Below are 27,404 nucleotides of genomic sequence, written 5' to 3' on the forward strand. Positions count from 1 at the left end.
TGTTACTCTCTGAGTAAAAGTGGTAGAGTTAACCCTTTCCTACCAGGTCCATCTTCCAGTGATGGAATGGTATGTTATGGTAAGTCCAACTCTGATTTATTTCCTGCTTCTTTCTGGCAGATGTTGGATGATACTCCTCCATCTCTCCTTGGGGAGAAGCCTCCAATTTATTACAATCTGGAGGAGATGAAGCAATTACCAACAACACCTCCTTCCCCACGCAGCCCACCACTACAGATGCTGGAATCCTGGGAACGTCACATAGATTCCAGCTCCCTGCGTAGTTACTACTATAAGCCTGCAACAGGTGAAAAGTCATGGAAGCCACCCAGGAGGAGTCAAGAGATGGTGAGAAGCTAGAGTTGTTGGGGGTGGGGGGACATCCAGGCTACTTAGCTTCAGCAATCAGCAAGAATTTAGCTGGCAAATACTGAGCTGACATACAAGTAGTCCTTCACTTGCAATTGGTCACTTAGTGACTGTTCAAAGTCCTGACAGACATTGAAAAAAACTACTTATGATTCAGATTCAGAGTTACGATGTTTGGATCCCCTGTGGTCTCTTGATTGCATTATGGTTGCTTGGCAGCCCACACTTACAGCCATTTGTGGCATGCCGTGATCATGTGACTGTGAGTTCTGACATTGTTTTCCAGAAACTGGTGTTTACTTTTGGTTTTCAGCAAAAAAAAAAGCCGCATAGCAAATAATGGGTTCGCTTAACAACTGCTGTGTTCACTTAGCAACAACCACAGGAAGGGCCATAAAATCAGGCACAGACATGTGGTGACCTGCTTTACAACTGTCATGACTTACGACCAAAATTGTGGGCTCAACTGCAGTCGTAGATCAAGGATTTGCTGTACTCTATGCTTCCAATCAAATAGCTAGTGCCTTCTAGAGGCTGCCTTTGGAGTTTGACTGCTCTCTGGTGCTTTAATCCAGAATTACATTTTGGGTCACTAGCCTGATGCCTGAGAAATTTCTGTAATGAGAAATCATTGTGTGCTGTGTCAGAACAGGTCATGTGGTTGCCAGCTAGTCTATATAGTAAACCCTTCCCATTCCCTTGTCACATCTGAAGGCTCTGTCAATATCATCACCTGTGGGTCAGCATTGAAGAAACTGAGGCCCAAATTTGAAAGAAATAGGTGGCTGTGGATCAAATTGGCGACAGGGAAGGGTAGCATTAGTTGGGCTCATGCCTGCCTCATGTCCTTTCTCTCTTTTTCCCCCCTCCCCTTTTCTGTGTTGTTTTGCCAGAGCTTGGTGCAGATAGAGGGAAATGGTCTCTCAGCTCCAGCAGACCCTATGCCAGAAGCCACCCTGGACCAAATGGAAGACAGAGTGAGTGGGGAGCAGCCTGGGGCTCAAGGTCTCCACAAAAAGCTAGGATACACCAAATCCTTGATGTTGCCAGAGATGCGGCCTCCCAAGGTAAGACCCCGGTCCTAAGGGGATCCACTGGGATGGCAAGTTTTGGAGGACAAAACAGATGTCTTTGCCAAAAGTGTTTGCAGAATGGAAAGGTTAATCTATATCCTTCTGGGGTAAAAGGAGAGGTGCATCTGAAGGAGAGGGCAGGACAGTAGTCACTAGTGCAGGTAGGTGTGTAATTTTAAACATTGGGGCTAATAGTCCTTTAAATAGCTTTTATAGTGCATTGCAGAAGAGAGAGACAGAGAGAAGGAGACAGGTATTGAAAGTTGGTGGGAGAGGGAGGAAAAGAAAGGGGAGGGGAGGGGAGGGGAGGAAGGAAGGGTCTATTAGCCCTTCCAGGTAGATCAAATTAGAAAACCAAAGTTATGAATGCTGATACTCTTTTATTATGACATTAACGTAATAGAATCTTGCAAGTCTGAATATTTTCTCTCCCTCCCCCTTTAGTTTTGTAGAACTAGAAAGGATCTGTCTGAGATACATTTGCAGATTACATTTCTGCCCCACACTTAGGGGTTTTTGTTTTTTGTTTTGGTTGTGGCTCTCCCTCTTGTTCCTCAAGGTTATTCTTTCTGCCCATTACAGTAGCAAACTCAGTTTGGTTAATCAAGCATTTGTGCCACTTGGCCACTTCCCCCTTTGCCAAGTGTTTTCAAAAGGAAGAAAGAAAATATATTGAGGTTCTGTGTATTAGCTACCCCGCTATCTGCTACCCAGTGTGGTCAATCATTTAAGTTTTGGCAGTCTAAGATTCAGCCTTGGCAGTGCCTGCTGGCAGCAGGAAGGGAATGGGTACCCAAAACGGTTGGTAAATCTTCTTGCTTTCTCTTTTCTCTGTACAGGGAAACCATCGGCGGAACCATTCCCAATATAGCTGCGAGGCCTGGTTAGGAGAATACTCTGCGCCATCCTCTATCAATGGTTCCATCTCAGACAATGCTGAATTACTGCATGTATGTTACAACTATACAGCAATGTAATGGTTAGGCTCCGTCTGTCATTTGATAAACATCCTGAGTTATAGTTGCATCCCATCAACTTCGTCTGCCTCACGCCTCATCTGTGAAGATATTTGTACTACCCTCTCAAGTTCCTGGGATGAATGGTATATAAATATCTCCCTTTCCATCCCATGGCAGTGCCCTCAGTCACCGCTATCTGAAAGGATATGAAGAAAGATGTTCTCTCTTGCTTAGCCCCAGAGGCCAGTTATGCCATGCCAGAGATAGTCACCTTCTGGGTTTTGGAGTGGGTCTATCCTGCTGCTTTCTTTCTTCATTTGGCTCAGCTGAGATTGGGAATGTTGCCCAGGAAGAAAAATGAGATTTGGAGGGGCAAAGGAGATGGTAAAGAGAATGTAGAAGGATCTAGAGAATGAAATAAGTAAAAGGAAATCAAGCTAGAGAAGCAGGCATGGAAAGGAAGAGAATTGTTGGAGATGAAATCTCTAGCTGGGACTAGGATCGGTGCATTCAGAAGATACACCTGCCCTATTCTTGGTTTTGCCATCTCCATCTGTCCTTTTTAGCATGTGTGTACCAGTGTGTTTCTTCTCTGTCTTCTCTGAAAAATGATTGTATCTCACTGCCCATATTTGCACATTGGGTTTGGGAAACTTACAGTCCCCCAGATGCCACCAAACTACAGATCCTCATCACTGACTGTGTGGACTGGGGCTGCTACGGGTTGCAGCTCAGCCACATTAGGGAAGTTCCTCTCTCAACTGATCCAGTAGGAGAGTTAGCAGTGGAGCCCGAGTTTGAAGGAAATTAAAGATCTATAAAGAACTGGGAATATGGGGAGTAGTATGGATTTCAGGAAGGACCACAGAATACAGCTAGGGCTGCAAGTTTGTGGACATTGTTTTCTTTTGGCAGGTGGTGGAGAAATGTGGACAACTGAACAAAACCAAGATTGCTGAAGGAGGTCGGAAACTCAGGTATGCCGTTAAAGTCTCCCTGGAAGGGGGGGCTTGAGGAGGGATACCTTCTTCATTGTCCATCTAGGAAAAATCTGGGGCATTTGTGCTTCTCAGTCCTCATTTGGCTACCTCTCCAGCTCTGACTGAGAAGCATTTCACAACTGAAGGAATTTTGACAAGCAGTGTCCTGGTTTGAATAGACAAAAAGGAGGGAAAGGGGCATTAGTGAATATAATGGACCTGTTCTGTCCTAGCCTACGTGAGTTGGAAGAGAAACCCCTCTTCCAACAAGCAGGCTGGAACCGCAGGAAAAAACCAATCCCCTTTTATTATTCACAGACCTGAGTCAATGTCCAAGGCAAACAAACACAGTTCACAGAAACTCGATCCTCAACATGAACGGTTACCTTCGGCAACTAGCACCTTCCACACCTTCCCTTTTATTATGCAGCCAAGGCGTGGCTTCCTAATGCCTTCTCCTTTTCCTTTGGAGTCACCCCATTGCATTCCTCTGTCCTACTCTCTTTTCTTGCCAGCATGTTCGTGCATCCTGGATATCTCCCAGTTGTGATTCATCACTGTCTAACTCAGACTTCCAGCATAGCTGTGTCTCAGCCTGAGTGCAAGTAGAGGGGCCAGGCTCCCCGTCAGACTGTAAGTCTTGGAGCTACTCAGAGCCTTCCTCTGACTCTGATGTCACTCCAGGCCCCTCCTCCTCCTCCTCCTCTGATTCCTCAGACTCAGCTGTCGGGTCCACTGGCTGGCGAGGAATCACAACAGGACCTTCTGAGTCACTGACATAAATCCGAAGAGGAATAGGAGGGCAAAATTTTGAAAATCTGTTTTATTATATAGAAATGGTAGCAGAAGATTATTGTATAGCCATTCCGATTGGTAGCAGAGGATGATTACATAGCCATTCAGATCAAATAAAATGTACAGAGTACACAGTCAATATGGGCCTTGCTGCTTATCGGTTTGAACTGTCACAACTGTCTCAGGAAACTCCACAGAACATAAACCATAGAGTATAATCATAGATGCACACTAAAACCTGCCATCTACTGGCTGAATGATTCTGTAGTTTTTGCAATACAAAATACATTCTGACTTGTATTCCAATACATAATAAGGCAGAACCCAGCCTTTTTGTAAGGGAAAGGAGGGGAAGCAAATCCAGGGAAATGGGACATAGTGGAGATGTCAGAGAAGATACATGCCCACTTATACTTGTCAAATGATGGCTGTATGTACAGCATGAACTGAACTTGTACGCAGGTCCAACACTTAGCACTGTGCTAATGAAAGCAAGTTCAGAATAAGTGTGAGTTCAGGATATTCTCTTCTCAAAAAAAGACCTTGAAGGAAGAAAGTCAACAGGATGTTTCCTAACCCCAGTTCATAATACTTTTGTCTCCATCAGTCTATTATTTCATTAGCAATTGTTTAGCAAGAAAGGGGGAGAGTGGCATTTCTCATTTATGATTTGAAAATGCAGGAAATGTTTTTGAGACCAGAAACTATCAGCAAGATTGCTCTTCTTTGGTGTCTCCTCCAATATTTGGTCACTGGCACGTTGAATATGGTAATTTATTACATTGCAGAGGTTATTCCAAGCACAAACAGATCCTTTTAGTGCCAGATGGTGGCATGTGGGAACATTGATGTTGACTCTTCAAGCACCTTTTGACACTTTTATATTTGGCAGCCAGGGAAGGTTGTATGTTTTGTTTATGGCTCTGGCGGGCTGGGCTCCAGCTTCTCTCATTTTCCTCTACCTCCAGAAAGTCCTGGACACCATCGTGGTTGGTATTAGCCAGGAACAGCCTCATGTTCTACAAGGACCCCAAGGTGACAGCTGCATGGGTGAGTGCAGCAGCAGACAGATGCTTAAATGGCAAAATAGGAAAGGCAGCCTAAGGTCTTGTATGGTTGGCAGTCTAGCTTTGTACATCCCTCTCACTAATTTAAAAGCTTTCTGGAAGAAGTCAGCTCAATCTCTGGAAAAGTCATACAGGTGTCCTTGGAGAGATTGCTGGCTGAAAGGAAAAGGGAGAGACTTTTGAATAAAAGGGGTGATCTTGCCCATTTGGGGATCTAATACACTCTTTAGATATGCTCATTGCCAGTATTGTTCAGAGATGACGTGTGTCCATGTATATACTGTATGCCAGAGGTCCCCAACTCCTGGTCTGTGGACCAGTACTGAGCTGCGGCATGCCAGCAACCAGTCCGCACAAACAAGCAAAGCCCCATCCACAAGATGCAGGCAGCACACAAAACCACGCACCCTCTGCTCCACAGAAAAACCTCTCTCCATGGAATCGGTCCCTGGTGCCCCAAATGTTGGGGACCACTGCTGTATGCATATATGTTTCTCTGTCTCTTTTTTCTCCCCTTCCCCCTCCACCTCTCAGCTATCCATCCAAAAGTCTCTGCTGCTGTGATAAATCAATAAGGAAGTAAGCATGGACTAGTACCCATCTTCCTCGTCCCTTCTCAGAGACTTCTGGCACAGATCAAGTCTGGCAATGGGGTATAGGGAACCTCCTAACCTATGATCTTTTTTCCTGCAGACTCCATCTGGTAGCCGGCCTGAAAGCAGTGTTGATTTGCGTGGGGCTCGTATTGAGTGGGCCCGGGATTTGTCCAGCAAACGGAATGTCATCCATGTAAGTGTGGGAACCCCAGTCCATCTTGACCTGAGATATTTGGAGTGAGATTTCATACAACTGGGGACTAACCTTCATTGTCCCACTATAAGCTTGTTAGTTCTTCAGAATTGACTCACAGCGGTCCTGTTTTAAATCAAGATACTTGGTTAATATACTCTGGTTTCTCTGGCTGCTTCACTACAATTCCAAGTTCAGTTGTAACACTAAGCTATCCTTTCCTGGTTTGGTCACCTGCCCACAAGTAGAGGAATACAACAGGAATGATTACATGAAGTTGTTGTCATAATCATTTAAAATTAAGTTAGGATTCCTTCTATAGTCTTAGGTGGTAAGGATCTATTAGAATAGCTTGATGGGTTCTGGTTTTTGACGCTGGCAGACATGCGGAGAGATCCTTCTCCCTGCCGTCCGGTTTTTCTCCTTCGGAATACCCTGGAAAGGGTCGAAAGTCGCCCTGGAGGGGTGACCACCATTTGGGGGGGGACTCTTGTTGGATGGCAGAGGAGCGGCAGCCTCTCCGTTTGATCTGCAGTAACTCCTCAGGACCGAAGACGAAAAGAGCGTTCATTAACATGGCCGCTCACTTAGTCGAACCAGCCAAAAGCCCAAAGCACTAACTAAGCATGAAGAAACAACTGGGGGAGTTGGGTGAGATCCTATTTTTCCTTTTCTCCTTCCCAACTACTTTCCTGTAAAAAAGTTTGAAATACCCCATTCCCCCAGCTGAATTCCACGGCTTTTGCTCACTTCGGGAATATAAAGCCAAGAAACACACACACACACACACACACACACACACACACACACACACACACAAGGAATAACAAGATTAAATGACCACTTACCTGGACTTGTAATATCTGAATACCTGGGCTCCCTAAAAGCTCTGTATCTCGACAAAAACCTATTGCTTTACTTTTTTGTTAACTTGGGGAAAAAAAGGGAATGTTCTTTGTTTCCTCTCTTGAACCAAAAAAAGCCCTATTTTGTATGTCACTGGGGACATCTAGTGGTGAAATGTAGTACAGCAAGTGGAATAATTTTTTTCTGACAGGGAGATCTCTAAGACTAAAATTTGTCCTTGACAGCAACCAAAAGATAAGAACTTGAAATTGCTGGGTGGTGAAAATGTTTCTTTACAGTGGAGGTGGACAGTTATTGACTCTTATTAAAAATAGCCTCCACTAAAGGACTATAACATTACAGAAATGGAGGAATACCACCCACAGCCTAATGTCAAACTTATACTTGAAAAAATTCTAGAGGCTACTGAGCTAATGAATTCTAGAATGAAAGACTTACGTGCCACTTTAAAGCCACAAAATGCAGCTTTAATCCCATTAGAGGAATCCACACTTCAAAAAACAACAGGAGAAGGAACTAATAACAAAGTGGATTTTAAAGAATGCCAGGAACAATCTACTTAGAACTTTAACACCCAAATTTTGATCTCACTTAAAGACTTTATAACTACAACAGCAACAGAAACTGAACAAAGCAATGCTAAGATGGAACTTGCAGAGGATTTATGACAATACACTGAGATTCTAGATAATCTAGATGTTCCAAAAATAACTACAACATCGAACATGAATTTTCATCTACTTCAACTGAAACCAGAAGAAGAAGACCAGCCTGAACATATGATAAATACATTAACTCAGATATGGAGATTTAAACCATTTGGCCAACAATTCAAAGACTGTGAAGGGACTGGCTTCCTTGATAGGCTGATGTTCTGATGGTCTCCCCTGTTTCAAATGATATATCCAGGAAGGAAGGGAGAGCCACTTGAGGATCTAAAAGCATTTTTATGGAAGCCAGCTTGGCATAAAAGAAAGGCCAAAGTTAGACTTAAAAAAAATGGTTTTCTTTGTGTGATACCTAAGGGAAGAGCTTTAAGCTTTATGTAACGAGCCAAGGAGATTTTAAAAGATATTATTGGATTTAATAGTTAGGATCTATATCTATAAGGGAAATAAATTAGTTACTTAAATAATTGTTTTGAATTATAAATAGAAGATGGATTTAGAGGATAAAGGTTATTTTATGAGTAAGCGATAATATTAAAATGAGAATTAGAATATGATGGTGAAATAAATTAAGAATTTACTGGAATAAATAATAAGTGTATTTTAGATATGATATTATTTTGTATGAATTAAGGGAACCGTGGGCTATCCGAAACTTAAACATTATTGGACAGTAAGCCAACTGGAATATTCTAACTGAAAGCAGACAAAAGTTAAAAACAGGATTCGGAGATATATAATCTAAAAGTTGTTTTTAAATGTTTTAAATGGATTGAGTTATAACTAGCAACTTACTAATTTGAATTTGGTATAATGATTAAGGGAAACAGAGAGGAAATTTTTGATGTATCCTAATATGTATGGATAAGCGTGTTATTGGACTATGTATTACCCAACCACCATGTTGCTTCCTTAAATACCCAAAGGTTTGTAAAAATGGAAAATTAATAAAATTTGTTGTTGTTTTTTAAAAAAGAGCTTGAGATCAGGTTAAATGGAATTGTTGCCTAACTCAATTTGTTCTCGCCTTGTTTCTTCTTAGTTTCGCACTGTGACTGGCAATGAGTATCTCTTGCAATCAGATAATGAAGCTGTCAGCCAGGACTGGTACCAGGCGATCAAAGGGGTCATCCACAGGCTAGTGAGTGAAAGATACCAAGAACTTTAAGTTATCTCAGTCTCTTCCTTTCTTCTTTGAAATATTGCTGTTAGAAAAAAAAGATGTTCCTAAATTCTTTCACTCTGTCCAGGATGGAGACTGTTATCCAGTTAACATTGCCTCAATGGAAAGCAGCCTGGAGCCTTCTAGACTAAAATCTCTTTTTTGACTCTGTGTGGATGCCTTCAAGTTAGTTTTGTCTCTTGGCAAATGCGCAAGCAATATTATGCACTATATGTGGCAAGGTTTGGGGGAGAGATTTCCCCTTACCTCCTTCCTAGGACTAAGAAAGTGACTGACCCAAGTTCACCTAGCTGGCTTCCTTGCCTAAGGCAGGGTTACAACTCACAGGGTCCCAGTTTTCGTCTTGTGTCTTAACCACCACATCAAACTGGTTAGGAAAATTTTATCATGCCATATAATTGTTTGTGCTATAATTGGCCTTGATGGGCACTGAAGTCCCCCAATTTTGCAGAGTGCTAGTTGCCAACCCTTCAAATTCAGTAAAGAGTCCACAAAAAGGACTATCCTTTATTGAGTTTGTAGTTCTTCATGACCCTAAAGGACTTCTCTCTCTCTCCCTTTTCTACCATGGGTTTATCACAATGGCAGATCATTATGAAATCCTAAGCATATCAATCCAAGGTTGTATATCTTTGAAACAGAACTTTTGTAGTTCATGGCAGTGCATTTGCCCATTTCGCCCCATCCCATCTGATTGCTAATTTCTCTGGATTAAGCTCCTTCCTTGCTCCACTGTAGGATCAAGAGAATCCTCTGGATGAGCCACTTCTATACCCACTCTATCGGTCCAACAGTGCTGAGCTTGTGGATTTCAGCTGGGATGATGAAGAGGAACTTGGGGTCTCCAAGGCTGAAGTGCCAGCAGGTTTGAGACCAGAAAGTTCTGGGTAGGGTTGGGGGAGGGTGCTAAAAGTTGTCAAAAATAGACATATGAAACTGCCTTAACTTCTCTTGGCTTCTGTTTCTTCCACCTCTAGCCCCTGGTAGTCCTGGCAGAGTCTACAAGAAAAGGGTCAGAAGCAAGCTGAGACGCTTCATCGCCAAGAGGCCACCCCTGAGAAGTTTACAGGAGAAAGGACTGATCCGAGGTAATGGTGCAGATCCCTGTAATTTCATTGCAATGGAGGCTGGATAGAGATTATGCATTTTCAAAGGTACAGAAAGTCAGCATTGCAACGGAGTTATTTTTGTACCCTATCGGGGCTTGGGGCACATTATCATAATGCTTCCAGTGATAGTTTGGAAACATTGAGACAAATGACTAGAATTTTGACCAGGATTCTTGTAACTGTGACAAAAAAATATGTGATTTTCCGGACACACAGGAATAAGTGCCATGACAATTAATACATTTGCTACCTTTAATAAAAAAATTATCACCAGACTGTTTCTACTTCCCTATATATCTAGCACAGCAAAAATCTTGCTGCATTTATTTATTTATTTTTAAAGTTAGTGTGGTTTAATGGTGAAAGTGTTGCACCATTAAAACCAGGCTCTTACCCATCCTGAGCCACATTTTTTTTTTTTAGTCTGGCCTTCCTCAAGGTTGTCATGGGGAAAAATTGGCCTTATCCTTAGATCAGTGTTTCTCAACCTTGACAATTTTAAGGCATGTGGACTTCAACTCCCAGAATTCCACAGCCAGCAATGTTGGCTGTGGAATTCTGGGAGTTGAAGTCCACATGCCTTAAAATTGTCAAGGTTGAGAAACACTGCCTTAGATACTTATTTATTGAATTAGTATCCTGCCCAACTATCAACGGCTCTGGATAGCTCACAAGTAAAAACAAGAAGAGAATATAATGAGAGACAAAATAAAAGAATAAAAATGGCGAAGATGACAAAAACTGGTCCGGAATGAAAGAAAAATTACCTCACATTATCCAAGAGGAGTTCATTTACCCTCATCAAAGGCCTAGTGAAGACCCAGATCTTCAAAGCTCTTTGAAACATCAACAGGATCAGATTCATCCAGATCTCAAGACAAATTTAAGTTTTTTCTTGTTTCTAGCATTCCTGGATCATATCACTATTGCTAAAATTCACAAATCTGAGTTTAAAAATTCTGAGGGACCATGAATTTTATGTGGCTGAGAGAAACAAGTGGCATAGATTTGTTTTTTTACAATTTTTATTTTTATTTGAGCATGGAGTTTAAAACAAAATAAGTAGAACTAGCAACGAAAGGTTTAACATGTTGATTTTAATCCACGGGTATTTTTATTTTATTTCCATTTTTATTCCCAGATCAGGTCTTTGGCTGTCGGCTAGAAGCCTTGTGCCAGCGAGAAGGGGGCACAGTACCCCGATTTGTCCAACAATGTGTGGAAGCTGTAGAAGAGAGAGGTAGGGAATCCTTGAATCATCATTCCATCTCTGCCTCAGCTAGGATCTTTGCCCTAGTTCTGGCACTCCATAGTTTTAAGTGGGGAATTCATAGCAGTTCTATCTTTCTCTTTCAGGACTGGATGCAGATGGGATCTATAGGGTCAATGGGAACTTGGCCATTATTCAGAAGCTGAGATTCATAGTTGACCGTGGTGAGTACTTATAGAATGATAAATGGTGAACATGGAGTTGTAGGAGGCATGTCTAAGCCTCCGAAACCTATGTTACTTTACTTTAGGTGAAGAGATAAAGCATTTCAAGGGCAGAAGGTTTGTTGGAAATACTATCATTGCAGTTAGCATCACATACTACGGTATATATTTCTTTCTCTAAACTCAAAGATAGAAAACATTTATTGGCTACCCTTATGACATTAGAGGAACTACTGTCCTCATACTATAATATTTTTTTCTTTTGCAATTAGATGAATTAGAGCAGTGTTTCTCAACCTCAGCAACTTTAAGATATATGGACTTCATCCTGACTGGGGAATTTTAGGAGCTGAAGTCCACATATTTTAAAGTTGCTAAGGTTGAGAAACACTAAATGAGAGTATCTGAGGGAACTATCTATCATCTCTCTCTATCTCTCTATTTATCTATCTCTCTCTCTCTCTCTCTCTCTCTCTCTCTATCTATCTATCTATCTATCTATCTAAATCAATCATCTATCTATCTCCATATCTCTATATATCTATATCTATCATCATCTATATCTGTCTATATCTATCTGTCATCTATCTCTATCATCATCTATCATCTATCTCCCTTTAATATATGGGAAAATTATAGAAGAAAGCAAGCTGACTAGAGGAACAAGACTTCCTCATTTCAGCTCAAAGATGCCTTGCTAACCATTCTTCAAGAACATGCACATGGCATAGTCTTCTTCTCATCTCTATCCCTTATCATCTAATTTTTGGTTTTTCTGATCCAATGTGGATATCAGAGCGGTCTTCATTTACAGCACTTATCCCAGCAGATAGTTCAGAACTGTTCCAGTTGCTAAAGCTGCACAAAGTTTGCTAGACAATGCAGAAGATCATAAACCTCTCTAAAAAAAAAAAAATAGGAAGAAAATTCTGTTTACCAGAACTTAAAGCAGGATAGAAAACAAAAAATGAAAAGGTGACAATGGCTGAATTCTACACTGCAGGAAAAGAACAATAGACAAGCCACCTTAAGTCTCAGTATTCCATAAACTCATCCAGAATGAAGGGACACATTCTGGCCACCTTCAAACCTGTCTTCCCCCTTTGCCATAAGATATTGTTTCTCCTGTGGCATCCTCAATAACCACTGTGCTGCTTTGCAGAACGGGCAGTGACATCCGATGGACGCTATGTCTTCCCAGAGCAACGTTGCCAAGGTAATGTTTCTGTCCCTCAATCTTTGAAATAGCAACCCTGATTACCAGAAGCCATGAAAAAGGCAGGGGACTTTAATGAAACCAAGTTATGTTTTGAACATAGGGTGCATATTCTGAATTCGTACAAGCCTCCTTCAAAGGGAATAATTTTTTAAAAAATAACAACAATCCCCAATGGAGTTTTTGTTCGTTTTGACCCAGAGAGAGAAAGGGAGGGAAGGAGGGAGGGAGGGAGGGAGAGAGAGAGAGAGAGAGAGAGAGAGAGAGAATATGAGAATCCAATTTTTGTGCTCAGCATTCCTATGTAAGATGAGCAGCCGTATTTATTTGGTAAAATAAATATTCATCTTTGGACTTGGAAGGTCCTTCTTTTAGTTTGTGGATCACACTAGCCTCTTGTGACTCAAGTTGGATTTGTTGCCATAGCCACAATTAAGTGAGAGTCAAATCTAGGTTTACCCAATGTCTTCTCTCCTTCCTCCGGAGTCTCTGCAGTTTAATTGAACTGTCCCAAGAAAAGAAAGTTAGCTACATCAGCTAGAGCAGTCGTGAGAATCTTGCCTTTTGGGAGTTCTATCAGGAAAAGAAAAGAGGGGGGTCATTTCAAGGACTTGGTATCTATGTATGCAGAGCTTTTCGCAGATGTGTTGGGGACTCTTTCAATGTCCTAGAAACTGTCCCACTAGAACAGGGGTCTTCAAACTTGGCCCTTTTATGACTTGTGGACTTCAGCTCCCAGAATTCCTCAGCCAGCGTGCCTGGCTGAGGAATTCTGGGAGTTGAAGTTCATAAGTCATAAAAGGGCTAAGTTTGAAGACCCCTCCACTAGAGAAACCACCCACTGGGCAGCTGGAGGATTATATCCCAGAAGCGGTGAGTGCTCCAACACTGGAAGTTTTTAAGAAGAGACTGGACAGCCATTTGTCCAAAATGATATAGGGTTTCCTGCCTGAGCAGGGGGTTGGACTAGATGACCTCCAGTCCCTTCCAACTATTATTATTATTATTATTATTATTATTATTATTATATTTTATTCATTAAACATGAACCTCAGTCAACTGAACATTCAAATTGGCTGGCGCTGATGGTTGACACAGGTTGCTACCAGCATCCTAGGTGTCAACCAGGTATCCTTAAAATATAAGATGTTCCGAGTAGTGCAGTTTTTTGTAACATTGTTGGAGTTATTTGCAGGAAGCTGCAGTTTCTTGATGTATTTTGCAAAGTTTTTGGACATTATTATTATTACTATTATTATGATTACGTCTTTCATTGATACCAATGGGCTCACAAATGTGTAAGAGTTTAAGGCAGCCAGATGCAAATGAGTACCTGGAGTCAAGAGTATTTCAGACTACTTGCACTCATTCACTTTTTTCTTCTAATCTAACACAAGTGTGAAGATGTCAAGGCAATATTTTATTTTTGCAAATAACCTTCCTGTTCTTACAATTTGGAGTTAGCATCAGCGTTCCCTATAAAATCAGCAGGAGTTGGCAAGCGATAGCCTCAAACATTTCCAGTAAAACAGATAATGAAGTGGTTGGACCTTTCTATTCTGTTCGAATTATCTTTCAAGCTTGCCAAATTACTGTATCTTTTTTTCCCCTGCCTGTTATTAAAAAAAAAAAAATAGACCAGGAAGTCCAGGTTTGCTATGCCCCTTAAGTGAAAGAGCCATAGCTGAAAAGAGCATGGAAAGAGGAGAAGCTGCATTAACATTGTCCCCATTTATTCATGCTTGTAAAAAAATTGCCAGGGAACTTAATAACATCTCAGCTTTTGCTGAAATGCATCTCTCAACATTCTTCACCAGTTAGGGGTCTATGACAGTTCACTGCAGCCAACTTGCAATGGCCAGCTCAGCCTGGCCAACTAGGTCAACTTGCCGTGGCCAACTTGCCATGGCCAACTCACTGCAGACAAGTTACCCTAATATCAAAGAAACGATGGAAAAGAATCAATAAAGAAGGGATGCAAAAACAGGTACAAAATGAAATCTGAATGACAAAAATTAAAAATAGGTTTTTGTTTATTTTAAATAATTAAATTGAATTGTTAAATTACCCCGTAGCAAGTTATCCCATGGCGAGTTGTCCTGCCACGAATCGGCCAAGGCGAGTTGGCTGTGGCAAGTTATCCCATTCCGATTGATTAGGAGTTATACTTCAGTCCCTTAATAGGTATTTGTTCACTCTCTCTGCCAACAAAGCAGAAAGATGTCACATTGAAAAAAAGTCCCCTTTGATATGACTCTGCCCTTTTTGGTGAAGCAGTCTTTTTCTTCCTTGTATCCTAGAGGAGAAATTGAACCTGGCCAGTCCACAGTGGGATGATGTGCATGTGATAACAGGGGCCTTGAAGCTTTTCTTCCGAGAGTTACCTGAATCCCTAGTGCCCTACAGCCACATTGATGAATTTATAGCTTCTGTCAGTAAGTCTGCCTCCTACTTCTTGCCCCTCAGCATTTGACAAACACAAATATATGAGTCCAGCAGAGGTTCATTCTGAGCCAGGATTAAAAACCTGTGACTTTTCTGTAATATTGCAATTCATTTTTAGAAAAGGTGTTATATAAAACGAAATTGTCTATCTTGGTTTTCACCAGAGGAGGGGGGGGGGAAGACATCTCAGGCTTTCCTAATTCTCCAATATGAGATATACTTCAGATTATCTATGGGTATCTTAATTTTTTGCTTCGGGAACATAATAGTTCATTGAATGCAGAGAATGCAATGTTGCTAGAGGGGCTGGGGAATCTTAAATAATTATATGATCAATATGAAAAATACACTTTTTGCTTGCCCTGCATCATCTTCCAAATATTGTTCTTGTAACTTTCAGCATAATTCAGTTAAAACTCTCATTGGCTAGCATTTAAGCCATCATCAACGCAGGTACATACATGCCAGCTTTCCAATCAGCTTTGTAGTTGATTTAAAGATGGTTTCGGTTTTTGAAACTTATATTACATTCCGTATGTTTCAATCCATATGTTGGTATATATGTAATTATATTGTATATATTATTTGAAGAGTTTATTACACATATGTACATATATTATACATGTATATATTATTTGTACACTGCCGAGAGTCCCTCTGTGAGGGAGATGGGTGGTTTCTACAATAAATGTGAATGAATGAACAACTGAACGAACGAACGAACGTAGAAAACTTATGAACAAATGAATGAATAAATGCCAGTGCTTGTACAGAGGCACATACACATGGAGCATTTGAAGTCAGTTTTTTCATAATGCAGGGAACCCTCTATAAAGCACAAGGAGGAGTGGTAAGAAGCTAGCCAAAGAGGTATCCATCTTGCTGTGTTTCTTCACGTACCACCCCAAGAGTAGTTGAAAAAGAATGTTTTGATCTCATTGTGGTGGTGTTCCCTTAGCTCAGGGGTAGGCAACCTTGGCTCTTTTATGACTCATGGACTTCAACTCCCAGAATTCCTGAGCCAGCATGGATCAGCTTGGAAACCTCTCCCTTTCTCCTCAGCATGGCTGGCTCAGGAATTCTGGGAGTTGAAGTCCACAAGTCATAAAAGGGCCAAGGTTGCCTACCCCTGCCTTAGCTTCTGTAGTCATGCATCCTGCCATGATATTCTGTTTCAAAGATAAGGCATGAGGCAGTTTTCTCTATTTAATCTTTATTTGGATTTGTTATTTGTTTGAGCCATTGACCCCAAGCCCACCTTTTCTATGGCTAAGTGGAGGGGGGTGGGTGGGTGGGTAAGACTGTTGTATCAACAATCCTATCATCCCAATTACAATTTATTTTCTTCTCCAAAATGAGCTCAGGATGTAATCTATAGTAATAGCAATGTGATGGAGATTTCTGATCTGCCCTTTGGAAGTTAGATTGTCTTTCATTCCTCAGCTGGAAAACAAAACAAAACAAAAACCTTTTGCTTTTCTCTGCACAGAGATATCCGATCACAAGGAAAAAGTGTCAAAGCTTACTGGGCTGATCCAGAGTCTCCCTCAACCAAACCGGGACACATTGCGTTACTTACTTCAGCACCTCCGCAAGTAAATTACCTCAAATAATACTTTCTTCCTGGCAGAATCAGGCTTTTGTTTCAGGCAGTCCTCGACTTACAGCCACAATGAAGCCCAACATTTCTGTTGCTAAGTGAGACCGTTGTCAAGTGAATTTAGCCCCAATTTCACAGCCTTTCGTGCCACAGTTGTTTAGGTGAATCACTGTACTTGTTCAATTAATAATACAGTGATTAAGTGAATCTGGTTTTCCTCTTGACTTTGCTGGTCAGAAGGTCACAAAAAGGTGATTAGGTGACCCTGGGACACACCGCAACTGTCATAAATACACGCCAGTTGCCAAGCATCTGAATTTTGATTACATGATCGTGGGGACGCTGCAACGGTCATGTGCGAAAGTGGTCAGAATTCGTTGTTTTCAGTGCTTTCATAACTTCAAATAGTCACTAAACGAACTTTTGTGAGTTGAGGACTACCTGTATTAAGTCTCCTTTTTTCTTGTATAGCAGAGCAAACAAAGTCACCAGTAGGGAAAAAAAATAGCGAAAGGAAACTAATGCTTAAACTTCTCTTTCACAAAGCTAGGAAACAAAGCAGATGAACTGAAGAGCAATTACTCGTTCACATCTTTGAACAAGAAGCAGTAAAAAGAATCTATTCGTTAAACGGAGGCTACTCTTGCAATTACTTCTTGTTATGCATATTTTAGGAAGCTAAACCTGAAAATTCAGACTGGGATTCACATTTTAAAAGAACGTTTGCATATTCATACTTACGAATTTTCCTGCATCTGAGTACAGGTAGTCCTCTACTTACAAGTGACCCTTCAAAGTTATGGTGGCACTGAAAAAGTGACCGATTTTCACACTTACGACCATCACAGCATCCCCACGGTCCCGTGATGAAAATTTGGAACTTTGTCAACTGGCGCATCATTGCAGTGTCCCGGGATCATGTGATCACTTTTTTTGGTGACCTTTTGAGAAACAAAGTCAATGGGAAAGCCTTACTCGCTTAACAACCGTGTTACTAACTGAACAACCACAGTGATTCCCTTAACAATTGTGGCAGGAAAAGTGGTTAAAGGAGGCAAAACTCGCTTAGTGTCTGTCTTGCTTATCAGCATAAATTTTGGGTTCAATTGTGATCGTAAGTCGAGGGCTACCTGTACAGGATTATTGGACTGTTCTATAGCTGAGCAGACTAACTGAGCACTAGCAATATCAGCGGTTTTGCTGTTACAACTTGTACTACACGGCCAGCTAAAATGTTCTTGAAAGACCTGTAGGCTTTGAATGGTGCCACTGATTTTGACCACGGATAAGGAAGTCATTTCAGGCAGTCCCATCTCCTCTTAACCTCAGTTGCAGTGGATTCCCCAACTTCATACAGACTCATCAGTCATGAGAATTGAAAATTGAGTTGAAAATTGAGTTGAATATTTGGGTTAACACTTCCTGGACATGAGGTGGTGTAGAACCATATTTTGCCTTCTGGAGGGGAATTTAAATGGAAATCATTGCCTTACATGGATAATTTGAGCAACTGCCTGTAAATTTGATTTTGGAGTTAACTTTGGGAATAAGGAAACAGAAATGACAGGATATCCAAAGATTGCTTTGTCGAAGAAGCAATTTCATACATTTGTCTTTTCTTTCTCTTACGATTTGCTGCCCTGACTGATGTGTCTTTGATTGGCTATTTAGCCAATCAAATGGATTACAGGTCAAGGAAAATGATTTTCGGTATGTTTTATTTTAGAAATGAAATCTCAATTAAATCTGGCTGTCTACTTTAGCAATGGATGCGTTGAAAGGGGCCAAAATAGTGTGGTGTTCTCATTACAACGTTTTTTCCCCATTCAGGGTGATGGATCACTCAGATACCAATCGGATGACCACCCAGAACATCGGCATTGTTTTTGGGCCAACGCTGTTGCGACATGAGCGAGATGTAGCCAGCCTGATAGAGGATATGATATACCAGAATCAGGTGGTAGAGATGCTTCTTACCGAATTTGCTAGCATCTTTGAGACAAGTGCTGAATGACTTTGTTGATACCTTTTTTTGGATATGGATTGCTTTATTCTCAAGACATATGGGATCACAGATAATGTGTTTCTGAAGCAAGCATTGGTGCTGTGAAGCTCACTGCACCAATCACAGCAGCGTAGGTTACCATCATTTTCAGGACTATGTTTTGTTAGCAAAGATGGATCTCTGCATCTTCCTTCTTCAACATTTTTTTAGTTGGTCAAATTTTTTAGCTCGTATATCTTAGCAAAAAGATGCCATACTCATACCCAATAAACAACTGATGAGAATCTACAAGAGAAATCATATGACTAGAAGCACTTTGGCTTTAAACAGTGACACAAGTTCTGTTTAGATGCAGATTCCAATCCAGACAAATCTATAAAGAATAGAACACTTTTATTCCAGTAATTATTTGGAATTATGTGCTGGAGGGAAAAAACTCTCACCAGATGAAGTGATGTCACACCAGCCCTTGGCTTAGTCTCCTGTCTGATGTCATAGTGCCAAATAGCCTCTGTACTCGTGAAACCATAATTCTTCAGGATTATTTTCCCCAACTGCCCATCAGATGTGTTGGACTACAAATCTTATGAACTTGTGCTAGCATAGGCAAAATCTTTAGAAGATGCCTTCTAAATCATTATTAGGGCATACGAGTTTTCCCCAAAATAAAATTGAAACCCCTTTTGAAATGGCTGTTGTTTCTTGCCAAATAACCTGGGAATCATCAAGGTAATGTTTGACTATTATTAACAAAACCCCAGTCCCTTTACAAAATGATGGTTTAGAACTGGTTTGAAAAGAAATAAATGTGACTGAATTCTATGGCTCACACCACATATAACCTATTTCTCAGTGAGATTTGTGACTGGCCAAGGAAAGTGTTTGATAATAAAACACTTTTGTTTTTGGCTGAACTTGCCATTTTAGGGATCTCATTTATCTTTTAGTTGTATAAAAGAGGGAAAATTCATTTTTGTTGGGTTTTTTTCTAGCAGATCTTTCATACCCTTAACAATTTTATGAATTTTATGAATGTCCAAACGAAGCTTTCTCCCATCTGTTCACAAAAACACTGTTTAATTCTTGCCAGCCTTTTAGCTGTTTAGAAGTACCATCAATTTCTTCTCAAGAATTGAACACAATTGAGTGGAAAAAAAGAAGAAGAAAAAATAAAGTAAGCATATTCCCATTCCCTCTCAATTTGAATCTCATGAGTAATCTTCTTTAGTTTTCCCAAATCATGCATCTCCCCATTTCAGACAATGAATCCTTTGAAAATCTGACTTGTGTTAGAACTGAGTTCAAAAAATTTATCATAGGAGCTCCATGATTTACACCAGTGTTTTTCAATCTTGGCAGTTTTAAGATATGGAGACTTCAACTCCCCATGAAGCAGAATATTTGTAGCTCAGGGTTAAAATTAGGGGTCCTTGGTGCTCTCTGAGCTTGTTTGTTTTCTTGCAGATATTTCATTATCCTAACTAGGTAACATCATCAGACTAGCACTAGGACCCCTCACTTCAATTCCCAGAATTCCCCAGCCAGTAAAGGTTGAGAAAGATAGACCTAAACCAGGGGTAGGCAACCTTGGCTCTTTTATGACTCGTGGACTTCAAGTCCCAGAATTCCTGAGCCAGCCATGCTGAGGGGAAAGGGAGAGGTTTCCATGCTGAGCCATGCTAGCTCCGGAATTCTGGGAGTTGAAGTCCCCGAGTCATAAAAGAGCCATGGTTGCCTATCCCTGACCTAAACTAATGAAATGAGACATTGCTGGCCTTAAGCAAAAAGGTTTCTTTCTTTTTTTAACTGATGGTTTCACTTATGGCTCTGAAAAGCCTGATTTGACCTCTTAGTATATTTTCAGCTTTACATGGAAGTCTTCTTTTTGATCATAATTCAGTTTTACAAGCTCATTAGGAAGCATGACCTGCTGCCTACATCTTAACAAATACACTGTCGGGGCAAGAGGAAAATTGGCCAGAGACTTCTGATGCAGTTTTTCTCACATTTTTCTCAGAGGTTTGTCGTCAACAGCTTCCTTAAGCTATTATTGACCATGGCACTATATTCAGAACAAAAACAGTGTATGTGTGAATGTGTTACATTAGCCCTGAACCACTATGGCGGCTCACTCATTGCTTTCAAAGTAGGCATATGATCCATTGATCTCCCTGAACAAGGTTAGGAAATCCATAACTGGCTGGGTGATGAAGGACCCAACCAGTCAACACCCTGAAAATCTGGTTCTGACTTTCACTAGAAATTTGTAGAGTGCTGATTGGCTGGTCTTTGTGTCAATAGAAAGTTAGTATGTACAGCAACGTAAGATGCAGGTGATTGTGTTGACAGCAGATGAAATTATTTTAATTATTTGATGAAAAGGACTCATACTGGGTTACGAATCAGATCAGTATCAGTATCAGATTCATATCTGATCAGTGTAATGAAAAAATTCAATTGCCAACAGTGCATTGCATAGTGAGAATAAGATTACATTTTGGTCATGTCTGGGCTCAGAAGCTAAGCAGATCTGGTTAGATTTGGATGGAAACCCATTAGAAAGTACTGCAGCTGTAAGCCAGATTGGAAAATTAAAAAACCCTTCTGGAAGAAAGCAATGACAAACTCACTTCTATACCGTGGCCCAGAAAAGATTGCAATAATTTGTCTGGTAAGTGCCAGCAATAGGTCATCCCTTTTCTTCCCATTGCCTTCTTGGCTTGTTTACTTCCATTTAAATTATGGTGATAACTGCACGTGGACTGGTGGTTCCCACGGCCTTAGGAAAGAGTGAAATGTGTGGGGACAAAAGAAATTGGTTACCCAAAGGAAGATGTATTTGATGTCTTGAGTGTCTTGCTATGTTTTTAAAAAAAAACGAACAAATTAGCTTTGCTTTTGTTTTTTGTTCCTGAGGAAATATGTTTTATTAACCTTTTATTGGTGCTTTTTTTCTCTAAAAAAGAGAGGGAGAGGGAGAGAAAAAAAGATGTATAGGTAAAAAATATCCGCACACATATATACTATATACAAACTATCAAAATACATGTCATCGTGATATGCCCAGAATTTGTCCCCCTGCTTTAATACTTCCCGTTATCCCTTCCCATGGATGATAATCACCAGGGAGAGACAGGCACTGGTTTGGCTTCTAGGCTAAATTATAACAGAAAGATACAAAAGGAAAGCTAAAACCGAGGCAAGGTATATTCTTTGGTTTCTTAAGACTGAGCTTATATTTTTGCTATGAGGAAGATGCTAGGGTGGGTGGGTGGGGGGGGCATGAGGACAGTTCATTGGTAGAACTATGACATAAGAGGCTGCCTCAATAGGAGAGGCATAACTTAGTGAATTCAGCTCCTGACATCTGATCTAGGTCTCCTGTCTAAAACCCTGAAGAGCCCCCATCGACACATGGGACAGTTTTGAGCCAGGCGGTCCAAGGTTCAGCTTTGGTACAAAATAGTTTGCTGTGCTCTGCTGAGGATGTTTTAAAGGGGAACCCTTAATTTACTTGGAAACAATCAAAACACTAGAAATGTAATCTCCCTAGATACCAGAAATGCAGAATCTCCATAGGCACCAGAAATGTAAGGACAGAGGCAGCCAGTGCAGTTACGAGAAACGAAAATAGCTTGAAAACAGATGTATTATTGGCTTTTGTTTATATATTCATTTTTTTCCCATTGCTTGTGTGTGGTCGTTCTCTATCCTTTTAGTTCAACAGATTTTTGGAATATTACTAAAACCTCAGAGGCTAACTAAGCAGAGTTGATAGGGGGGTGGGTGGGTGGGGTGAGCATATAAGCACCAGACAACGATATTCCTCATTAATATTTTTAAAGTTATGATTCTGCTTCCTTCCTGTCTGCCTCAATACGCTTCATTTTGCCCAGTCTGCTTAAAGTATATGTGGACTTGGAAAAACCCAGGAGGGCAAGAATATAAGTTTCCTGACAGAGCACACTAAGCTTCAAAATTATGTTCTTGGCTCTCACGTAGTTTGGGCAATTGCAAGGCGAGAATAGGCTGGATAAGTCTTAATCTGACCTAACATTAATTCATATGTGAAGAGTTTCAAGTGTTTTTCAAGTGCTCCAGATTTGAAGTTATCAACGTGCAATTAAAAGATCTTTGTAGAAGGAGCAGTAGGGAGAGTTTCATTTTCACAACACCGTTAATATATTGCATGAGTTGCCTTTCCCCAAAGTTTCTTTTGAGACTGGGTGGGTGCAGGTGAAGAGGACTGATGGGATGAATTGGGACTTTAAAAGCTTAGGGCTGATTGTTCTCCAGTGTATAGCTGGAAACGCTATCTTTAACACGCTATCCCATTTTTCCTTATTGTAATGATTTGTTCAGTTTCTCTTTCACGGTTTTCAAATTAAGGGCCCAATCATGACCCCATTAGTGTTGCCCTTCCACCCAAATTTCTTCTTTTGGTAGCCCAGTGGTAGGATATTTTCACAGAATCGAAGGCAGGTAAATTGATTTTCAAGTATGTATAAAAATGGTGGCTTTGCATACATGATCGGGCAATTGACCGAGAGCTCAGAAATGGCTTCAAACACAATTAATTGCTGTGGTACCACTTTAAAGTTCAAATCATAAAAATATTATGAAATCCAGTGGTGTATATGCTTGTGTCAACCAGCCCTAGCTCATTTGGGATCAAGAGGATTTTACCTGTATGCTGGGTGAACTCCGTGCTGGGTGTTTATTTTCTCTTATAAATTAATCTGAATTACAAGAAGATTCTTTTGTTCCATTGGCATTTTACTCTTACGTGTGTGTAACTTGTCCAGCTTTGCATTTAGCCTTCTACAATGGATATGAGTGTACTTGTGGCTAGTTGTGGTTCAGCTTGTAGTTTCTCTTTTTGCCCAGTTTCCCATTGTTCCCCAATATATGACATTACAAATCTTTTCACACTGAATCGGCACCACAGCAACATCCAGCTCCCTGAGGAATGTATCTGCATGAACACTGCATTTGCAAACATATGCTTCCCACATGATCATCTAGTTTTTTCAAATATACATCTAAAACATCTTTATCCCAGCCCTCAGAAAATACACAGATGGAACTCCTCTGTGTATGGAATCATGAGCATAATTTTTCCATACATCCTTAACCACATCCCAACCTAGCAAGTCATACACATGACTAGAGCTGGAGAAGGGCCCTTTAATTTACAACATAGTGCAGAGGGGACCTTTGTTGCGGTCTGGCCAGGTGCCATAACAGGAAGGGGAGAGGCATGTGTAAAGTTGTTAGGCAGGCAAAAATAATCTTAAGGCAAGAATTCTGGCAGGACAACAGAATACAAGCACCTTCCTAGCATTGTGCTTTTATTATATGGCGGGTTTTATAATGGTAATAATTACAGGGTGGGAGCTTATGGCAAAAGGTAAATTGGTGGTACTTAGAAATGCCAAGTTAACTTTTGCTAGCTTTGCAAATTGGGAGCTGAAATGAGGGGATGGACCTGAATGTGGCATATTATGTATTGGATATAATCTGAGACTTAGCAACTTCCAAGGACGGGACAATTCTCATCCTCCAGATGTTGCTGGACTCATTAGCCCAGACCAGCATGGTCAATGGCCAAGGGGGGGGGGTAACAATGTATATTCCAGCATCTGGGAGGATTCTACAACTAGGTTTAAAAGACTCCATGTGGCCAGAGAGGCAGTTTTAATATACTGCTCCTCCAGATGTCTTTCCTCTGTGTATTTTACAGGAAAGATGTATGAACAGGTGACAATTCCGCACATTTTTCCAGTACTGCATGTATCTAAGCTTACTTTTATAAATATATCTATTATAAATATATGCAACAGACTTAAGGTACTCTATCAACAAACTCCGAGGCACTGTGCAAGAAATGCTTTGTAACATTCTAGTTTGTTAATAGACTTGAAAAGAGGCACTTGGGAAGCTTATCAAAAATACTGCTTTCCTTTCAGAAAGGGGACTTAGTGGGAAGAAGAGATGAATGACCGCAGATAAAATCTAGGTAGTCCTGAGCTGTGCTTTTCTCACTAAGGGACTGGAATTAACACACCTCCCTTCCCATAGATGCCCATCCTTCAGCCCAGCCCATCAGCAGATCAGCTTGTCTAGGGTGAATAAGGATAAAAAGCAAATGCTATTTTGTACCAAAGAACTTGAAGGTTACTAGTTAGAATCAACTCTCTCCCCAATGAGTTCAGCCCAATAAGAGGCATGCTTGTCTCTTGTATCAGCCTGATTCTGATAAATAGCAGTCTTTGTCATCAGAGCCTTGTCTAAACATACTAGGAAAGGGTATTAAGGAACTGGTTCTCCCCTGCCAATGAGTTCAGCATGGAATTCATATCCCCCACCGCCATGTTGGTTGGGCCACCAGGTGGGGTAGGACTAAGGGCCTCTGCATCATCAAGGATAGCTGTGAAGTCCAAATGGGTGTTTTCTAAGTCCAGAGTGTCCAAACTATTAGACACCTGCTCCTCTGGCAGATAAGAGAAAGAGTCAGATTTAGGGGCATCCAGCCCAGGAGCATAAGGCCCACCTGGATCCTCAGCCACACAGCTGGGGGGCTGATGGTGCCTTTGATGGGTATTCATCAACTTGTGCCCAGAAGCTTTGCTCAGCGGCACGTGCATTGGGATGGAAAAACCTGTTTCTTCAGGACCGTGCAGAGGGGGTAAGCGCATCATATGGTGGGGGCCACCATCACTGGGGGTTTCATAAGAAGGGCTAACTTGATAGCTCAGATTGCTTTGTCGATTTGGTGGCTTTGGTCCACCAGGTGGATGAGGGACCATCCTTGGATTGTAACACTGGCTGTTGGGGCTTGAAAGTGCTTTGTTTTCCATAGCTTGTGATGGCCTGGCAGGATAGCTTGGATACTTTACATCAGGGTAAGGCTGGTGTTGTTGGCTGGGTCCATTCTCTGTGCCATCCATTATATTGCTGACCGGCTGCTCCCCCCACATCAATGCTTGCTGTGATTGCACATAACTCCGTACCATCATCTCCTTGACTTGCAACATTGGGGTCTGGGATCTCCTGCTTGGGGGCTGCCCCATGCCATAGCAAGAGCCCGGCTGGCTTTCGGGCTGGTATCCACCATCTCCACAGACTGGTTGAGCCTGGTTGTATAACACCTGCTTCATGGTTTGGCAGGAGGCAAGAGCAGCAGTGGCTGGTTGGAACTGTTGCTCGGCTTTAATATGTGCCTGACCAAACTGGAATGTCGCCTGTTGGCCATGATTGGCAGGCTCTGCTCCCATAGGCTTAGCATCAGGGATTGGATACTGGGCAGAATGGCACTGCCCCATGCCAGGGAGTGATGCAGGATTTACCCCTGAACTATTGCTGTCCCACTGCCGTGCAGTGTGGAAAGCAACATTCATCTGGCACTGAGACTGGATGTAGTCTGGCTGATCAAAACCACCTTCTAGCTGCTCGTGGTTCACTGGGCTCATCTGTAAGTCACCCACCAGCTTCAAGGTGCCTCGATGAGCGAGATTGCTCTGCAGCTCCATGGTCGTTGCTTGGTATGGATAGTTCCGCTCCTGGTAGGTGAGATAAGGTTCCATCTCCAGCACTTCTGGCTCCCCAGCCGGGATGGTGCTCTCCATAGCGGCAGCTTCCAAAAAAACATTCTCACTGATGCTTGGTGGCCGTGGGGAGAAGAGATGGTGGGAAAGGTTGGCCTCAGTACTCCCCGTCACTTGTCCACCGGCTCTACCTCCACTTGCTGGGCTCATGTTGCTGAGGCTTTTAAACCTTTGCACTCGTGGGACAGGATGGACCTCCGCCACTGCCTGCATGGGGTCGCTGGCTCGCCGGCCACTATGGCTCAGGTGGGGATGGAGAATGCCAGTGCCGCTGTAACCGTGGTAATCATTCGTGCTGTGCTCATGCACAAAAGGAGGCAAGCATGAGTTAGAATAATCCCCTACGAGATTGGACTGAACAGCTCTGTCCATATGGGGGAGAGGAGTAGGAGGTGGCCCACCAGTTGCTGCAGCATATTTGGCCTTGAGGCGGTACTGTTGGGCTGGGGTGAGGTTGCCCAGCCCGGGAAGTCCTCCGCAATGACTGGCCTCACTAGAGCGTCTTGAGGCATCGGGGGATATGGGGTCATACAGGTCCGGGAGGCCTAATCCATTGGGGGCACTCCCAGCTGGCAGATAGGGTGATACCATGGAAGAGCGACGGCTGACTGTATAGGCTGAACTGACAGTGCTGGTAGTGCTACCTCGCCGGTCTCCTGCCACAGTTAGAGAAGGCAGGTCACTGGATGAGAGCTCCATAACACGCCGGTGAGAAGCCGCTGCAGAGGGGCCCCCACACATGCCAGGCATCTCTCTTCCTGGACCTGCAAGAAGTCAAAGCAGAACATTAAAAGGACAGAGAATGCAGAGCCCCTACTGTATTTCGCGGTTTTTAAAATAAGCTCAAAAGCTGTATCAATAAGCCGACTGGATAACCTCCCTCCCTCTCTCCTCCCCACTGCGTTAAGACTTCGCCAGCTTCAAACTCATCCAAAGCCTGCTCAGCATCAGTCCTCGGTTCTGAACACCTGCTCAACTGTTTTAGGGGATTGGACCACACAAAGCATCTCTCCTCTGGTTGGGAGGCAATGAAATAAATCAACGCAAATTAACAGATTCAGCCTCTCCTGCAAGGTTTACTCATGCCAAGTGATTTCTACTAACAAAAAGGAGGGGGAGAAGGAGGCAGAAAATGTAGGGACGATAATTGGAGTGCCATGAAAGGAAGAAGACTGTGCTTCAAGACAGTGGTTGGAAGAGAGTTTTTGCTTCCCTCCTAAAAATGCCTCAAGAAAGCA

The 27,404-nt window shown here is 41.9% G+C and overlaps 2 protein-coding genes across 12 annotated transcripts in view; one reads left to right on the forward strand and one right to left on the reverse strand.

The window, feature by feature from the left end:
• The window catches only part of ARHGAP9 (Rho GTPase activating protein 9), a 37,074-nt gene extending 17,092 nt beyond the window's left edge, over positions 1–19,982 (forward strand). For 2 of the 7 annotated variants that reach the window (XM_039368168.1, XM_039368173.1), the window contains 15 exons: positions 121–348; positions 1,263–1,436; positions 2,282–2,392; positions 3,317–3,378; positions 5,145–5,226; positions 5,937–6,032; positions 8,610–8,708; positions 9,489–9,615; positions 9,728–9,838; positions 11,001–11,099; positions 11,216–11,293; positions 12,456–12,509; positions 14,810–14,944; positions 16,444–16,549; positions 18,385–19,981. In XM_039368168.1, the coding sequence (XP_039224102.1) occupies positions 121–348; positions 1,263–1,436; positions 2,282–2,392; positions 3,317–3,378; positions 5,145–5,226; positions 5,937–6,032; positions 8,610–8,708; positions 9,489–9,615; positions 9,728–9,838; positions 11,001–11,099; positions 11,216–11,293; positions 12,456–12,509; positions 14,810–14,944; positions 16,444–16,549; positions 18,385–18,568 (1,746 nt within the window). In that variant the 3' untranslated portion in view covers positions 18,569–19,981. Of the gene's footprint in view, positions 1–120; positions 349–1,262; positions 1,437–2,281; positions 2,393–3,316; positions 3,379–5,144; positions 5,227–5,936; positions 6,033–8,609; positions 8,709–9,488; positions 9,616–9,727; positions 9,839–11,000; positions 11,100–11,215; positions 11,294–12,455; positions 12,510–14,809; positions 14,945–16,443; positions 16,550–18,384 lie in introns of all 7 variants that reach the window. The other 5 variants (XM_039368169.1, XM_039368172.1, XM_039368171.1 and 2 more) reach the window with 5 other exon arrangements.
• A 1,821-nt stretch (positions 19,983–21,803) lies between these two features.
• The window catches only part of GLI1 (GLI family zinc finger 1), a 132,270-nt gene continuing 126,669 nt past the window's right edge, over positions 21,804–27,404 (reverse strand). For all 5 annotated transcript variants that reach the window (XM_039368159.1, XM_039368158.1, XM_039368155.1 and 2 more), the window contains one exon: positions 21,804–26,930. In XM_039368159.1, coding sequence (XP_039224093.1) covers positions 24,859–26,930 — 2,072 coding nt within the window. In that variant the 3' untranslated portion in view covers positions 21,804–24,858. The remainder of the gene's footprint in view (positions 26,931–27,404) is intronic.

This window comes from Crotalus tigris, unplaced genomic scaffold (assembly GCF_016545835.1).
Source record: "Crotalus tigris isolate CLP2741 ecotype Arizona unplaced genomic scaffold, ASM1654583v1 scf7180000020655.604591, whole genome shotgun sequence".
Lineage (NCBI taxonomy): Eukaryota > Metazoa > Chordata > Lepidosauria > Squamata > Viperidae > Crotalus > Crotalus tigris.